Source organism: Bos grunniens, chromosome 10 (assembly GCF_055505025.1).
Source record: "Bos grunniens cultivar Pamir isolate PY7600 chromosome 10, Bosgru_T2T1.0, whole genome shotgun sequence".
In the NCBI taxonomy this organism is placed as follows: domain Eukaryota; kingdom Metazoa; phylum Chordata; class Mammalia; order Artiodactyla; family Bovidae; genus Bos; species Bos grunniens.
Window position 1 is genome coordinate 17,513,500 of NC_141174.1, and position 17,612 is coordinate 17,531,111.

Genomic DNA, 17,612 nt, shown 5'->3' on the forward strand with positions numbered 1-17,612 from the left:
TGTTTTGGCCCCAAGCCTCTCTACGTGTGGGGCCATTACAACAGCATGACTTCTGGACCACATCTCAGTGCTGTGAGGATCCCCATTCCTTCTAATCTGAGCTTCTCCTGGGTTTCCCTGAAGGAGCTCTTCTGGCCCACCCAGCCCAGCCCTGCAAATGACCCCACCCCAAAGGCCAAGACTCTGGCCAGATGGGGAAGAGCCCCAACTTTGGAGCCAGACTCTCTGAGTTCAAACTCTTGTTCCATCACTTACTTGCACGGGGATCTCAGACAAGTTTCTGGACTGCTCTAAGCCTCAGTTTGTCCTTATGTCAAATGAGGGTCAGACTGGTACCATGGTTGTTGTGAGAATCTTCAGAGGAGATACTTGTAAAGAAATTGGCCCCAGGGTCTCCTAATGGTAAGTGCTGAGCAAATGTTAGGGAAAAGGGTCAGGGCGCGTGTGGGATTTGCAGGTTCATTGCTGATTGTTTAGGAACCAGCAGGAACTAGAGGCTCGAGCCTACCTATGGCTCATCTCTAGGTGAATCGTCTGATGAGATTCAGTAGTTGGTGGGAGTGGTAGAAAGGAAAGCGGAAGGTGTTAAGGGGAGTTATCACACAACTGCAGTGGAGACCCAGCTAACACAAAGGGTACAGTCCTAGCAAGAAACATTGCCCATCTCTACCCCCTCCATGTGGGGGTACCCTAGATCTTCCTGTTGAGCAGGTGTGTGCCCTCAAGTCTTTTTGCTCAAAGGAGTATATAGGAGATGCTCTTACCCAGGGCCTTCTCTGGAGGCTCAGATGGTAAAGAATATGCTTGCAATGCGGGAGACACAGAAGTCGCAGGTTTGATCCCTGGGTTGGGAAGATCCCCTGGGGAAGGAAATGGCAACCCACTCCAATATTCTTGCCTGGAGAATTCCTTGGACAGAGGAGCCTGGTGGGTTACAGTCCATGGGGTCACAGAGTCAGACATGACTGAGCGACTAACTCACACGCGCACGGATGTACACACATGCATGCACACATATACACACACACAAAGAATTCTATGGACAGAGGAGCCTGGTGGGTTACAGTCCTTGGATCACAAAGAGCTGGGCATGGCTGAGCAACTAACACTTTCACTTTCATTTCCCCAGGGGGTCCTGAAGCCAGGGGCTGTGTCCTGTCGATGCCAGTGGGGTGCCTACTTGGTACATGTGTATTAAAGGACTGAATGGGTGAATGATTACTTGGATGACCTGACAGTTTCCTTCTGCCATCCCCAGCTGCCTCTTCTCATCTCCTCGGCTTTGCCTTTCCTACTCAACATCTTAATGTTGGGCTACCTTTAACGTTCTCCAGATCTTCCAAATCCTCCTCCCAGAGAGGGGGGACCGTGTGAAGCAAATCCAGCATTAGTTGCCCCCCTATCATTGAGTGCCAGTAGGCACTGTGCCAGACAATTAAAACACAACAATAATAAGAGTGGCAGTACTCGCTCTGTGCCAGGGATCACACTAAACCCTTCAGCACCCCCCGCCCTGTGAGCGGCCACCACATCGATCTCTGTGCCGGCTCCTCCCATGTCCCTTGGCTGCTGCTTCTCCTCTGCCCAGCAACTAAACATTGGACTGAGTTCTGGGCCCTCTTCTTTTCTTTTTCACTGCCCAGTCCTGGAGTGATCTAATGCATTCCCGTGGATGTGAGCATCGTCTCTGGGCTGATGACGCCCAGATTTATGTGCATCTTCAGCCAGACCTCTCCTCCAACCTCCAGACTCCTTTCATCCTGCTGCCTCCTCGACATCTTGATGCTCTTGATGCCTCCAGACAACCTCCCACCCCAGCTTTACCAAAGCGAGCTCATGGTTTCCCTCCCTCTGAGCCAATGTCCCTGACCAGGTCTTACCCACACTGTTAAAAGGCAGCCTGTCTATCCGAATGCTCATGCTGCACTCTTGGGACCATTTAGGACACCTTCCTCTTGCTCAGGTTTTTGTCCAGTCCTTCCCCGAGCCCTGTGTGCTTCACTTCCTAAATCTCTTGGGAGCCTCTCTGCTTCTCACTCTCCCACCCCTCACCCCACAACCAATGCTTCTCCAGTCTGTGATCCCAGGCAACAGCGCATCCTCCTAGGAGACCGATGCTGCTGGCTGACTGCTCCCACTGTCCCCCTTACCCTCCAGTTCCATCTCGTAAATTGGATAATCACACGTGCGTGTGTGTTAAGTCGCTTCAGTCTTGTCTGACTCTTCGAGACCCTGTGGACACTAGTCCGCCAGGCTCCTCTGTCCATGGGATTCTCCAGGCAAGAATACTGGGGTGGGTTGCCATTTCCTTCTCCAGGGGATCTTCTCAACCCAGGGATGGAACCCGCATCTCTTATGTCTCCTGCACTGGCAGGCGTGTTCTTTACCACTAGCGCCACCTGGGAAGTCCAGATATTCACACATCGCTGGACAAACCTTCCTGCGGCAGTGTGTCCAGCCTTGTGTGTCAGCCCCTCGCACACCGAATCCAGTCTGGGTTCCTGGGATGTGCCGCCTCCAGGCTGTTCCACGAGATTTCTCTCATCTCTGTAGGTGGCTACCTCCTCATCCTCCTTCCGGTCTCTGTTTCCAGCTCCCCCCACTGCTCTGTGGAGAGTTGCCCCCAGCAGCCTTGTTTTTTTGGATCTCAGCCCCTCGACTGTTTCCTCCATCCTTCATATCCCGACTTCTCTTCCTCTGCTTGTTTGTTTACTCATTTTATGAGTCTTGCTGAGCTGGAGGCTCTGTGAAGAAAAGAATCTCTTTCTCTTCGAAAAAAAAAGTACGGTACCGTCCTAGGCAAAGAGTAAATGTTGGATGCATGACAATTTTCTAGAGAAAACGAGACTGGCAGAGGTGATGAAACTTGGCTGAGGTCACCAGGCTGGAATTCAAATGCAGCTCTCTTTGACTGTAAGGCTGCCCTCTCCTCCACATGTCTGCCCTGGCCTTGGCTGAGTTATAAGTGGGAATGGTGTACCCCTTCCCTCTCGACCTTCGTGGGTCTTGGGCATGGAGCTTGTGTGTCTGCAGAAGGGCTTGGATGGCTCCATGTCAGCCACAGATCTGTCCTCCATGTCCTGGAGCGGCTCCCCTGGAAAAGACAGGGTGCCTGGGCATGTCCCCGAGGAGGGCTGCTTCAGGATTCCATCCCATCTCCAGGGGCCCTCTTTAAATCCCTGCCTCCTCTAGACAGAGCCCTCGAGGCTGTGAAGGGGGTGGACCAGTGAGCTTCTGCTTTAGGGCAGGAGCTTGCGGTGAACCTGGGCCTCAGCCCCGGGCCTCCGAGTCCTACCCAGTGGTCCCTTCCTCATGCCTGCTGGAGCTGATGGGAATTGAGGCTGCTCTCTGCCCCAGCCCCTGGCCCCCCAACTGGCCCAGCATCTCGGCATTTGTTAATGCAATTAGCAGGGCGGTCCATGCTGAGGGGCTGGGGGCCAAGGTCTGACTCACACCTCCCCTTCCTCCCCTCCGGCCGCCAAACGGTAGAGGCCCATTCGGCCTGCCAGACGACGACGTCTGCAGAGCGCGCGCGAGGGGCCAAGAACGGCATCTTTCTCTCATTAGAGGCTTTTATGTGAACACAACTGCTATTTTGGAGCCGGGCGCTTGGCTGGCCCCTGAGCCCCAGGGCTGCTTCCAGCCCTCCTGAGCTGCCGCCCCAGCCCAGCTGTGGTGGGAACAGCCGAGTCCTTAAGGACCTGACTTCTCCCACAGCCTGGCAGTTCGGGACCGAGTCGGGGTCTGGGGGTGGACACAGCCCCTGGTCAGAGTTTGGGTGTGGAGAGGACGAGTCCCCCGTGGATTCTGAGAGTGTATGAAGGCCAGTGAGGGGTTTCCTGGCCCCGGGGCAGGGGCGGGGCTCTGACATCAGGGTCCCCTTTTTTTGGGAATCAGAGGTCAGGCTGTGGAGAAACAGCTCAGGGCCACAGTTACCGCCGCCCTCCACCCCTTCCACCCCCTCCAGTCCCCCCACCATCCAGTGAGATGAATTGCGAAGGCAAACTGAGGCTCCAGGTAGGAGTCTAAGGTGGGGTGCGAGGGAAGCGAAGTCCTGAGGGTGGTAGGAAACTGTCCTGCCTGCAAAGGCCTCCAGGTATGGAAGAAACAGGGCCCTGTCCTGAGGAAGGGACTGGGTACTCAGTGGGGGAGATCCTAGTGTTCCACTGAGGCAGAGTTTAGGAAAGATGGCGGTTTAATCTGAGGGGCTGCTGAGGAGCCTCGGGTGTGGGGGTGCTGGGCCCAGAGTCTAATCTGGAAGCTAGATTTATCTCCCAGACAAGACAGCGTGTGGGGGGCCTGGAGGCCTCGGAGGAGGGTGCGGGCTTAAGCCGCCCACCCTGAAGTCAGTGCCTCACCTAATGGATAACTGATGGAGGGAGAAGGCATCTCTAAGTCCCAGGAGAGAGAGCTGATGACAAGAGGCCTGCATGATGAGGGTGGGTGGTGGGGAGGAGGCCGGCGTGTTCGGCACCTGAGAAGCAGCCCTACCGCTGCCCCCCAGTGCGTGTTACATCTGTAACCAGGGCCCACGTTGTCATTGCCTTTTCCTGGGAAAAAGGTTGTGGCAGAGAAATCCAGAAGCCCTCTTGCTTCCATCCCTGGGGGTGTGGGTTTTTTTTTTTTTTAAGCTTTCTTTTTATTTTTAAAAGCTTTGCAAAATGCTGTCCAATACAACTTCCTGTGGAAACTTTCTGTGGAAATGCTCGGTATCCTGCCATCTAACATGGTAGCCATGAGCCTCCTTTAGCTGTTGAACCCTTGACATGTGGCTAGTGCAACTGAATTTTAAATTTTATTTAATCAGTTTCACTGTCAATAGCCCTGTGTTGCTCATGGCTACAGGCTTCCCTGGTGGCTCAGAAGGTAAAGAACCTGCCTGCAATGCAGGAGACCCGGGTTCGATCCCGGGGTTGGGAAGATCCCCTGGAGGACGGTATGGAGACCCACTCCAGTATTCCTGCCTGGAGAATCCCCAGGGGGAGAGGCGCCTGACGGGCTACAGCCCATGGGGTCGTAAGAGCCGGACATGACTAAGCACAGTGCAGCACGGCTCATGGCTACAGCATTAGACAGCACTGGACAGCACAGCCCCAGAAAGTGCAAGCACTTCCACGTCCCTGATTTCTGCTGAGGCTCACACAACTCTTTGAGGCAGCAATTGTCAGACCCATTTGATGGACAAGACAACTGAGGCGCAGGTTGAGGCATCTCAGTGAGACAAGACATGCCCAGGGGCACACAGGTGGGGTGTGGCTGAGCGAGGGGTCAAACCAGATCTTCCTGACTCAACCCTTTTGCTACCAAGCCACTGTTCACAGAGTCTCTGAGCAGATGGCAGGAGCAGCCTGCCTAGTGGAAGCTCTTTCCAGACTCTCCCCCGCCCCAAGCCTGCCCATTCTGAATTGGGTCTCCTCCCAAACGGAGGGGTTTTGTGTGGAAAATCTGAGCAAACCTCTTCTCCACTGTACTGGATGTGAGTGAAGGTGGAAGGGGGCACAGCCAGGAGTCGGGGGAGGGGGCGTGGTGGAGAGAACGATACTTTCTATTTCTTACTTTCAAAGCAGTTTCGGGAGTTTTCTTTTTATTCCCTCTCTTTTGGCATCCTGCTAACTTCACAGAGCTGAACTCCCCAAGCTGAAACTTTCCACATGTCCAATCCTCAGTGAGAAAGAGAGTGCCAGGAATGTGGAGAAGCCAGGGTTCAGGAGCCCAAATTATGAATGGCTAATGGCTGGCATTGGCGAGCGGGCATGGGAATCCAGGCGCAGGATCACCTCCAGGTTCTGAGGATGCTGGTCCCCGACAGGGAGGGGCTGGGTATGTCTTCAGTGGCTAGACATGGGCATTGTGGCATCATGCTTGATAACCCGTCACCAACAATCAACAAAGACTCGTTAGAGCCATATACCCCCTCTGGGTCGATTTCTCAAGTATAAGGCATGACCTCTGCTCTTATGGGAAAATGGGAGGAATGAGGATCCAGGCATGAAACGTGAAGACAGCCCAGCCTGCCACGCTGGGAATTTTCTCTCTTAAACTTCCCACAATGCCGCATGAAACTGCCTCTCTGGGGGTGCCGCAGCATTTCCTTTTTCGCTTTATGCAATCGCCCCTGCCATGGGCAATTCTGCAATGGCTGAGCACTAGATACTTCAGTTTTGAAATCTGTGCTCATTTGGCTTAGGAATGCTTTTCACGGTCTCCTTGAAACAAAAGGCACATGACCACTATGGCCCCCTCCTTCCCCAAGGGTTCCAAACTTCTGCATTTCACGCACCAGTAAATATCCAAAAACATCGTATGTACCAAAATACAGTAGCCAGCTTTTCATTTTGCCAAGTGAGGATATTAGAAACACCATTTGCCATCACCTTTAACCACTTCAAAGAACATTTTAACACCAGAAAAGGAGGCAAGATATAATCTTAAAATAAAAGACACTTAATTTTCTTTTTTATTGGAGTATAGTTACTTTACAGTGTTATGTTAGTTTCTGCTGTACAGCAAAGTGAATCAGCTATCCAGATACATCTCCCCCCGCTTTTTTGGATTTCTTTACCAATTTAGGTCACCACAGAGCACTGAGTAGAGTTCCCTGTGCTGTATAGCAGGTTTTTACTACTTATTTATTTTATACATAGTATCAATAATGTATATATGTCAACCTCAATCTCCCAGTTCATCCCACCGCCCACCTTCTCTTTGAGTATCTATATGTTTGTCCTCTGCATCTGAAAGACACTTTTTCAATGGGGAAGGAAATAGCGTTATAAGAAACACAAGAAACTGTTTTGTTTTTCTTGTATTATGGCAGGCCGGTAAAAACTGACCTGACTGTCCCTCTTCATGGACAGGCACTTGGAACCATCATTTGGGTCCAATTGGGAGTGGTTTTGTGGGGAGTGGGGAGGGAGGAGAGGAGTTTATGCTCCAATCCCATAATGCAGATGCTCAGCTCAGAGCAAAACACTGTAGTGAGGGAATCACTACCTGCTGAGACTTGAGAAGACAACGAAGAGAAGGATGCAAATGAAGTTGGTGAGAGCTGGCTCACAACCTCTGAAATCGCAGCTCTTGTTTCAGGAGGACCTTTCTTAGCCGACCTGGCCTCTGTGCTGGTTCAGAAATGACTGGTCCAGAAAGGTCATCTTTCCAAACGGGTTTTTTCTGCCAACACGTCTGGCTGGTTTGGAAGCCTTTTAGAACTTTTATCGACCACAGTATTACATACATACATACATGCCAGTTTTATAGTTTCCCCCAGCCACCCACTTACCATGAGCTGTTTGTTCATCACACCAACCAAAGTTTGCCAAGCCTGGTCCTCGTTGAAGATCTAACTGCCTGGTGGCAAGGGGCTTGCATGGTTTTGAGAACCCACCACGGGGCCGGGCTTCCTCCATACAGGGAGCAGTCTTGTTGTCTTTGTATCCCTGGCACCCGATCTGACCCAGAGAGGGTGCTCACTAAATGTCTGCGGATGTATTGGTGAATGAGGCAGAACCAGGGACAGGCGAGTCACAGGGAAGTACAGGCTCAAACTGCAGGATGTGGGGCGTTGGATTTTTAGAGAGTGAAAGATCTTGTTGTTAAAGTCAAGGACGGGCCATCCTTGCAGCCCAGGAGGGGAAGGACAGAAGCTAGACTGGTTTTGAAAGGCTCTCTTAAGGGCAAAGACCACCCACGCGGAGGTGGAATGGAAACGGAGACTGGGAGGGGCTGTGTGACCTTTCCCTCCCCCATGCCAGGCTTGGCCAGCAGAAAGGTATGGGTGGATCTGAGGGGCTAGGAGTAATGTAGCATCTGTGGTCCACATGGGAAACCACTCAAGCCCTCCCTTTCTACTCCATCCCCAAGATAAACCAGGGCTGACACCTGTCCTGCGCAAACCTGCTTCTGCAGTGTTCGCTGGTCCTGGTTTGGCCCCAGGCAGCCTGTGTCTCTGGTGGTGGTGGTGACAAGGGCTTGGCAGGTGGTTAGGTGGGGGCTTGCTCCACTTGGGCAGGTGGAGGGGCAGCCAGGTGATAGGCCAAAATCCTGCTAAGTGGCAGTTTGTGTTTGCTGAAGTGCTCAGGGTTACAATTCTCTCACAGAGACTGCTTACCTGGAGGTCTGGGGCCTACCAGGAACAGATGCCCAGGCATTGAGGAAAATGCTCTTGCCTTAGGATCTAGCTCGTGGTTGGGATCCTACAGTGAGACCTAATATTTCCTTACTTGCTCCTGAGTAGGCAAGCTGCCCTTGGTTTACACTATGCCCAATCTATTCACCCTTTCTGTCTCTGGTCAGTGTCACCACCTCCAGGAAGCCTTCCCTGACTTTCACATCTTGCCTCAGGCTGGGTTAGAGGCTCTGGTCAACACTTTTCACATGCCCTATGTCCTGGCTTCCATATGAGACAAGACACTCCCTGAGAGAGGGAACCTCTTTACCACTGGCCTCAGACCTAGTGAGTGCTCGGTGAATGTTCACTGAGTGAATGCATGAGCTGCTAAACATCCTCCCTCTATCTCAGATTGACTGTGTGGGCTTTGGAGAGGAATGGCTCTGATGGTCTGAGGTCTCTACCACCAGAGCTGACCTGGGATGCACAGCGTCCCGGGGCAGGGCTCCCAAGGATGCATTCAGTAGCTGACTTAAGGCCAACAGATCCCTTTTGTTGTTTCATCATCAGCGCTGGGCCAAGGTTCAGAGGTGGGTCAGCCCTGCTGGAGGCAGTGGGGGTGGATGGAGCCTGGGCTTTTCAGTCAAACACTCCTGGATTGGGTCCTCCATCCAATACCGCCTGGCTGGGTGACCTCTGCACGTCTTTTAATCTCTCTGAGCTTCAGAGGCATTATTTGTAAAATGAGAATCACAATCCCACTTGCTGTATAGGATTGTTTTAGGCTTAAATGAGACAGTGTATCGGAGAAGGCAATGGCACCCCACTCCAGTACTCTTGCCTGGAAAATCCCATGGATGGAGGAGCCTGGTGGGCTACGGTCCATGGGGTCGCTAGGAGTCGGACATGACTGAGTGACTTCACTTTCACTTTTCAGTTGCATACATTGGAAAAGGAAATGGCAACCCACTCCATTGTTCTTGCCTGGAGAATCCCAGGGACAGGGGAGCCTGGTGGGCTGTTGTCTGTGGGGTCGCACAGAGTCGGGCACGACTGAAGCAACTTAGCAGCAGCAGCAGCAGCAGCTGCCATAATTAAAGAGCTTCCCAGTTGGCTCAGGGGGTAAAGAATCTGCCTGCAATGCAGGAGATGCAATAATTATGGGTTCAATCCCTGGCTTGGGGAGATCCCCTGGAGGAGGGTATGGCAGCCCACTCTTGCCTGGAGAATCTCATGGACAAAGGAACGTGGCGGACTACAGTCCATGGGGTCACAGAGAGTCAGATGTGACTGAAGCGACTGAGCATGCAGGCACACTGTAATAAAAATAATATCGATTGTGTTGTAATGAAATATATGCTAGGAGTTAAGGAGGAAAAGAGGTGTAAGGGACAGTCACTGCACCTGGGGTGCTGGTCATATTATTTAGGGAGTTGAGACACATCCATAAAGAATCTATCACACTGATGGTGGGTGGGGCTTCCCTGATGGTTCAGTGGGTAAAGAATTTGCCTGCAATGCAGGAGACACAGGAGACACGGGCTTGATCCCTGGGTCGGGAAGATCCCCTGGAGGAGGAAATGGCAACTTTGACAGGCTACTGCCCAAAGGGTCGCAAAGAGCTGGACACAACTGAGCACGAGCCCAGACGGACAGACTGACAGTGGCCCGTCAGGCATGAGTGCTGTGTGCTGTGGTTCAGAGGAGGGAGCAGTACCTGGAGTCAGGTCATCTGGGATGGGGGGCAGGGAGGCCTTGAGGGAACAGCAGGACTTAGTGGAGAGGAACAGGAGAGAGCCCCACGGAGGGGACACAGCACACACAGAGGCCGACAGGAGAGAAGAGGAAACCATGCCTGCAGGCCAGCCCCAGCTGGACAGACCACGCACAGGGAGCGCTAAGCGTGTGTAGAACACAGTGTCGGGGGTTCGGCTGGTCACGCAGTCTTTGATGGGTGGTCTGAACATGGCCGGGCGGCCCTCACCCTCTCCCTGTCTCCGCAGCCGTGTGCCAGCCACCCTGCCAGAACCGGGGCTCCTGCAGCCGGCCCCAGCTCTGTGTGTGCCGCTCAGGCTTCCGCGGAGCCCGCTGCGAAGAGGTCATTCCTGAGGAGGAATTCGACCCCCAGAACTCCAGGCCAGCACCCCGACGCTCGGCCGAGGGACCCCCCAGCCTGCGCAGGAGCAGTGTGGCCAGAGAAAGCACCACGGCCAGAGTGCGCCCCCCAGCGCCACAGCTGCAGCGGGCCAGGTAAGTCCCCTTCCTCAGCAGGCCCTCCCTTCTTTGGGGGGAGGGTGTGCAGCCTCTTTGCAGGGGCTTCTGCCTTCGGCCTGTTTGGTGAAGACCTTGATGGAGAAGGCTGGAGGGACTCTCCTCCCCTCCCCCAACCCCACCGGAGGGGTGGTGAGCGGGTCTGCAGGTTTCAGGGTTGGCACAGGCTCTGGCAGACTGGACTACACGGTGGCGGTGGGAGGGGAGCTGCTACCCTCCAGGTCCTGGGAGAAAGACGAGGAGGGCATGTGCCTGGACCCAGGCTCTCTGCTTTCAAATCCTGGTTGCCACTTCCTAGGTGGGTGACCTTGGGCAAGTTACTTACCTCTCTGATTCCTCATCAGTAAGGTGGGGACAACGACGATGATGATAACCATGGAATTGTAAGGATTAAATTCGTTAATAAGAAGAAAGTGTTTAGAAGGGTGCCTGGCACAGAGTAAACTCTATAAATGTTTCTCCTCCGCTTCCTTCTTTTCTACCTGTGGTCCGTGCAATGCGGGAAGGACTCCTCTGTCAGAAAAAAAACCCTTCCAGGACTTCCCTGGTGGTCCAGTGGTTAAGACTCTGCTTGACTGCAGGGGGCCACAAGTTCGATCCCTGGTCGGGGAACTAAGATGCCATATGCTGTGCCGCAAAAAAAAATAATAAAAAATAAAAAGTTTTTAAAAAGCCACTTCAGCTCTCTTGCCATCAGTGCTAGCAGCCTCTCTCCTTGGAGCAGCCTGCAGGAACATGTAGTGGAAGGCAGAAGGCTAAGAGGTGGGAAGGGGGTGTTCTTGGGCAGAAGTCCCTGGCCTACTTGTCAGCCAACCTGGCCAGACATTTCCTAGCTCAGGACAGGAAGTCTGAACTTTGGTAAACTGGTCCGTTTCTGGGGGCTGTGTTTTCTTTTTGGTTTTTCAGGTTAGTTTTTCCATTTGCTTCCTACTAAGGAGGTTCTTTCTGAAATGTTTGAACCTTGTCTTGCTGAACTCAGGGAAAAAAAGGATTTGCCCTCCCGGAGGAGGCTGACAGAACCAGCAGGAGGAGGCTGACCTCGAGGCCAGGTCCCCAGTGGGAAAGCTCAGGAGAGAAAGGAAAGGAGCTTGAGGTTGTCCAGCCACTCTGAAGGGGGAGAGCGGGGACAGACCAGGGTCTTGGTAGGGGTGTTTCACCACCCAAGCGAGCAGGTGGTTTTTGAGGGCAGCCAGGAGCAGAAAAAAGCAGAAGGGTGAACTTGGGTCAAGGCCTAGGGAGCACCAAAGTCCAAACCAGAGGAGCCAAACTCTTTGGCCAAGGCCTTGGGATGCCAGAGCAGAGAGAGAGGCAGAGCTAAGGGCCAGGTGGGCAAGGCAGGGGGCACGGCGAACCGCCTGGGACTGGCTGTGACCAGCTGGGCAGGGCCTGAACCTTGTTCTAATGGGTCCCAGCTCTGGGTCCAAGGTGGGCCGGCCTGGTGCAAAGGCACTTGGAGGAGCCCCAGGGGTGGCAGCTCCAGGGCCGGTCCTGGAAGCAGGGTGGAAGCAGAATCCAATCTTCTAGCCGGGCTTCCCCCTGCCCCTCTCCCCAAAGCTTCTTTTGGCTTGTGGGATTTGTTCATTTTATAGTGCATTTATCCCTCTGTGTTGGTGCTTGCTTGGCAGGTCATTCTGTCCCCTTGGATCCTTGAGTCGGAACTGTTTGACATGCCCTGCCCCATCTTCCCAGCCTCTCCAGCTCCTCTTTTTCAAAGCCCAGTCCCACTTCCTCCAGAAAGCACCCCCTCCGTCGTGTCTGCCCAGCTCTGACCTCCTGCAGCACATGCTTGGCCCACGTCCCTGGAGTCTGTGCCCTGTGTCTGCAATCAGCCTGTGCGGCCTGCGCCCTGGAAGTCAGTGCCTGTCTCAGGCTGGATGTCCCCACAATGCCACCTTGCAGAAATCACTCCATCTGCGTGGCTTTCTGTCGCTTGGTCCCAACTTAAGAGTGACCTCACAAAGGGCCCGCTTGGCCCTGAGCCCTCACTTTGCCCGGAAACCAAGGGCACGCCCACCCCCGCTGCCGTGGGGAGGGGGCCATGCCTCCTGGGTGCCGCACTTCTTACTTGGCCTCAGGATGGTCTCTTCATTTGCTCCCTGGACCAGGAGCTCCCTGAGGGCAGGGACCACCGCGTCCTCCTCTTTCATAGACGTGTCTGGTGCCTCACATTACCCCCGGCACTCTGTAGTCAACACAAGCTGAAGGAGAACACGGATGAGGCGCGATGCTGGGGAGAGGAGGAGGCCGGGAGGGGAGGAAGACGAACCCTGTGAGGCTTTGGTCCCCGGGGAGGGTCCCCCGTAAGCGGGAGGCAGTGGAGGACAAAGGCCCGGGGTGAGGTCTCTGGCCCCACAGCAGGGCTGTCCTCTCTGAGCTTCACAGGCTCCCTGGCCAGGGACTACTGTGATGTTTTTAATGAGCTACAGCCTCCAGGCCAGCACGGTCTCTCTCTCTCTGCCCTGGCGCCTCAATGCCATGAAATCTGGGAAAGTCCGAGCGGCCCGCTGTCGGCCCAGCTGTGTTTTGCTTTGGGAGGCCAAGTCCCACTTGCCTGGTGGTGTCAGACATTTCCTGTGAGCCTGGCCAGCTTTCCCAAGCAGCCCTGGCCTCTCTCCTGATGGCAACTTGGACAGGCCTTTGGTGTCCAGATAAAGGGGGTGACATAAATGCAGTGGGCACTCTAGGAGGGCGGGGTGCAAAATGAGCAGGGCGGGGAGACACTGCAGGGGCTGCTGATGGCCAGAGGCTGCCTTCAGGACAGCACTAGACAGAGGCCAAGGGACTTGTGTCTCAGAAGGAAGATGCGAGGGGGCAGTGGTGGGGGGCGCATGGGAGAGCCTCGGGCAGCAGGCAGCACGCCCTACGAGAGCCAGACGTGGACTGATGTTGTCCAGCTGTGGCCTGGGCTGGCTGCAGAGGCCCGGAGACTCCCTCTGAGACTCAGGTTCAGACTTCTTCCCCAGGCTGGGCAGAGAGCCTGCCGCACCTGGGGAGCAGGAGCCAGGCAGCTGGGAAAGAGCCTCAGGAGACTGGGGGAAGGAGGTGGTTATGACAGCCTAGGACGAGCAGGCCTGGAAAACAGTGCTTCACACCCGTGCTTCTCAGCCTGCGGTGGCATGTGACTCGTGTTAACTTGTTAACATAGGAACTTGTTAACATGCAGCCTCTGATTTGGCAGGTCTGGGGTCAGCCTCTCTATTATGATCTCAGGTGATGCTGATGCTGCTGGTCCAGGGACCCCCTCCCACCTTGATGTGTGAGAGTCTAAGACTGTAGTTTGGATTCAGAGACTCCTGGAGTCCAGTTCTGGATTTACCAGCTAGCTGTGTGACATCTGCTGTGCTCAGTCACTCCGTTGTGTCCAACTCTTTGCGACCTATGGGCTGTAGCCTGCCAGGCTTCTCTGTCCATGGGATTCTCCAGGCAAGAATACTAGAATGAGTTGCAGTGCCCTTCTCCAGTGGGATCTTCCCCACCCAGGGATCAAACCTATATCTCCAGCATCTCCTGCGCTGCAGGCAGGTTTATTACCCACTGAACCACCCTGGAAGCCCTGGTAGCTCAGATGGTAAAGCATCTGCCTGCAATGCAGGAGACCCGGCTTTGATCCCTGGGTTGAGAAGATCCCCTGGAGACAGACACAGCAACTCACTCCAGTATTCTTGCCTGGAGAATCCCCATGGACAGACCATGGGGTCACAAAGAGTCAGACACGACTGAGTGACTAACACTGTGTGACATCAGACAAATATCCCAACCTCTCTGAGTCAGTATCTCCTCCTAATGGGATTGCAGAGGGGAGGAAATGAGACCATGTGAGTAGAGCATGTAGTACGGTGCCTAATGTGAGCACTAATAAGATACGGGTTAGTGTTCAGTATGTGTTAACCATCAGTGGACGAGTTCTCTTTGCTATGGGGACCTGAGTGGCAAAAAGCAGGCCAACAACTGGGACGCCGTGTGTGTGCGCGTGCCGACCTGCTCTGGGGAGAAACCAGAGCCCAGCCCCAGCCTCAGGGGTGGTGTGACCCAGCAGTGGCATCAGCAGTGGTTTCTGGCTGGCTTGGCTTCTCCACCAGGACCGTTCTCACCAGCCCTATGGGGGAGTGGGGAGGGGAGGCATCACAACACTTCTCAGAATGGGAGGGACTCCACGGGGGTTGCTTCTTAGTCTGGTCTGAGGACGTAGAGGCAGGGCCCTGGGGACATCCTCGGCGGGCTTGGTCAGCACTGCAGCAACAAGGGGGAGTGTTGAGGAGGACAGGCGGGATCGGAGGAGAAATGTCTGGGAAGCTCTGAGGCCCATGGTGATGGCTCTCAGTAGACTGTTCCCTGAGAAGGCAGGCTTCTTTCCACTGTTTCTGTCCATCTCTCCCTCTCCTCCTCTATCTCCTCCTCTTCGCACACCCTGCAAAGTTAGATGTTTAAAACAATGCTGCATATATGATCCTTCAGTTCTATAGGTCAGCCATCTGACATGGGGCTCACCAGACTAATGGCAAGGGGTCGGCAGGGCTGAGTTCCCAGAGGCTCCGGGGCGGGGGGCCGGGTGCGGAGGGAATCTGTTTTCTTGCTCATTCAGGTTGTTTGTTGGCACAATTCACTTCCTTGCAGTTGTAGGACTAAGGTCCTCACTTCCTTGATGGTTGTCACTTGAGGGCCATCACATCTAGAAGCCGCCCACATTCCTTGGCCTCTTGCCACCTTCCTATCTTCAAAGGCAGCAACAGCGGGTGAACGCTTCATGTTTTAACTCTTCCCCTCTGCCTCCCTCTCCAGCTGAATCTCTCACTGACTCCTCTGCCTTCTTCTACCACTTTTAAGGGCATATATGATTACATGGGCCCCCTTGGATAAGCCAGGACACCCCCCATTTTAAGGTCAGCTAATTAGCAACTGTAATTCCACCTGCAAACTCGATTTCCTTTTGCCATTTCATGTAACGTGTTCAAAGGCATAACATGAGGGGAAAGAGACCATGGGGGCCAGCCACACCCACACACTGCAGCCGTTCCAGCTGGGACCCTCCACCTGCAGTGTCACAGCTCCTCTGATCAAGGACATTTCACAAAGGCGGCCCTACATGAGTGATCTGGCCCCCAAACATCTCCAACACAGCTCTTACCACTCACTTACTCTGCTTCTGCCACATGGACCAGTGGGTTTTCCCTGGAATATGCCAGAGATGCTCCCACCTCAGGGCCTTTGCACTTGCTGTACCCCCTCCCTGGAACACTGTGTTCCTTTCCTAGGGCTGCCATAAGGACAAACAGAGTGGCTTAAAATAACAGAAATGTATTCTCTTACAGTTCAGAAGGGAAGAGCCCAAGATTAAAGTCTTGGTAAGGCTGTTCCTTCTAGAAACTCTGAGGACAATCTGTTCCATGCTTTCCCCCAGCATCTGAAGGCTGCCTGCAATCCTGCAAGTCCCTTGGCTTGTAGTTGCATCAGCCTAGTCTCTGCCTCTCAAAATACATGCTGTATTATTTATGTGTGTGTTGGTGGGGGGGATTCTTGTAAGAATAGCAGTCACTGGATTTAGGGTCCACCTTAATCCAGTAGAATCTCATCTAACTTTAATGACATTTGAACCACTCCCCCCCATAGCCAAATAAAGTTATATTCACAGGTTGGCAGTTAGGACCTCAACATACCTTTTGTGGGGGCAGAGGAGCACCCAATTCAACCTGCATCAAACCCTCTTCCCAGTCACATATGCACAGGGCTCACTTCCTTCCCACTCCAAGTCTTCCCTTCTCAGTGGGACTCTTGGACGCGTTCACCTGATTTTATTTTACTTAAATTTTTTTTATTGGAGTGCAGTTGCTTTGCAATGTTGTGTTGGTGTCTACTGTACATCAGAATGAATCACCTATTGTTGTCGTTCAGTCACCAAGTCGTGTCTGACTCTTTGTGACCCCATGGACTGCAACTCTCCAGGCCTCCCTTGTCCCTCACCATCTCCCAGAGTTTGCCCAAGTTCATGTCCATTGAATCGATGATGCCATCCAACCACTGCATCCTCTATCAAAAGGTTTTAGGGGTCAGAATCGTTATATGTATACATATATTCCCTCTTTTTTGGATTTCCTTCCCATTTAGGTCACCACAGAGCACTGAGTAGAGTTCCCTGAGCAATACAGTAGGTTCTCATTAGTTATGGATTTTATGCTGCTGCTGCTGCTGCTAAGTCACTTCAGTCGTGTCCGACTCTGTGTGACCCCATAGACCGCAGCCCACCAGGCTCCTCTGTCCCTGGGATTCTCCAGGCAAGAATACTGGAGTGGGTTGCCATTTTCTTCTATGGATTTTATACATAGTAGTATATATATGGGGCTTCCCTGATGGCTCAGCAGTAAAGAATTTGCCTGCAGTGCAGGAGACCCGGTTTGATCCCTGAGTCAGAAAGATCCCCTGGAGGAGAGCATGGCAAACCACTCTAGTACCCTTGCCTAGAGAAGCCCATGGACAGAGTAGCCTGGCAGGCTGCAGTCCATGGGGTCGCACAGAGTCAGACACAACTGAACGACTAAGCAGCAGAAGCAGTAGTGTATATATGGGCTTCTCTGGTGGCTCGGTGGTAAAGGATCCACCTGCCGATGCAGGAGACGTGGGTTTGATCCCCGGGTCGGGAAGATCCCCTGAAGAAGGGACTGGCAACCAACTCTAGTATTTGCACCTGGGAAATCCGGTGGACAGAGGAGCCTGTTGGGCTCCAGTCCATGGGGGCACGAAAGAGTTGGACACGACTTAGTGACTAAACGACAACAACTGTGTGTATCTGTCAGTCCCAGTTTCCCAGTTCACCCCAGTCTCCCCTCCCCTCTTAGTGTCCATACGTTTATTCTCTTTGTCTGTGTCTCTGTTTCTCCTCTGATTTGAAACTGCACACCCCCAAACACTCCCTACCCCCTACCCAACTATTCTTTTTCTTACCTCAGTAAAATGTCAGGCCCAGGAGGATGGGGGTTTTCTCTCTCTTCTCTGCAATGTGTCTCCAGCACCTTGAACATGACTGGCTTAGAACGGAGTGGAGCCAGCAGGGCTGAGGGCAGCTCGACTCTCTCCCCGTCATCTTCACTTCTCACAAACCCTGCGGTGGGTTCCCAAAGTCCCCGTTCTGCTAACAAGGCTCGGGGGGTGTGCCGGGCCTCTCGGGGCTCTCGTCTGTGGGGAGAGGGAGGAAGGGCAGGGGCACTGGGGCAGCTCCTGACTCAGGCCTGGCTGTGCCACT

The 17,612-nt window shown here is 53.6% G+C and overlaps 1 protein-coding gene across 6 annotated transcripts in view; it reads left to right on the top strand.

The window, feature by feature from the left end:
• The window catches only part of LTBP2 (latent transforming growth factor beta binding protein 2), a 109,348-nt gene that overhangs the window by 13,139 nt on the left and 78,597 nt on the right, over nucleotides 1-17,612 (top strand). For all 6 annotated transcript variants that reach the window (XR_015133999.1, XM_086319669.1, XM_086319671.1 and 3 more), the window contains exon 3: nucleotides 10,111-10,357. Coding sequence is in view for 5 of the 6 variants with exons in the window: in XM_086319669.1 (XP_086175795.1) it covers nucleotides 10,111-10,357 (247 nt within the window). In the remaining variant the exon portion in view is untranslated. The remainder of the gene's footprint in view (nucleotides 1-10,110; nucleotides 10,358-17,612) is intronic.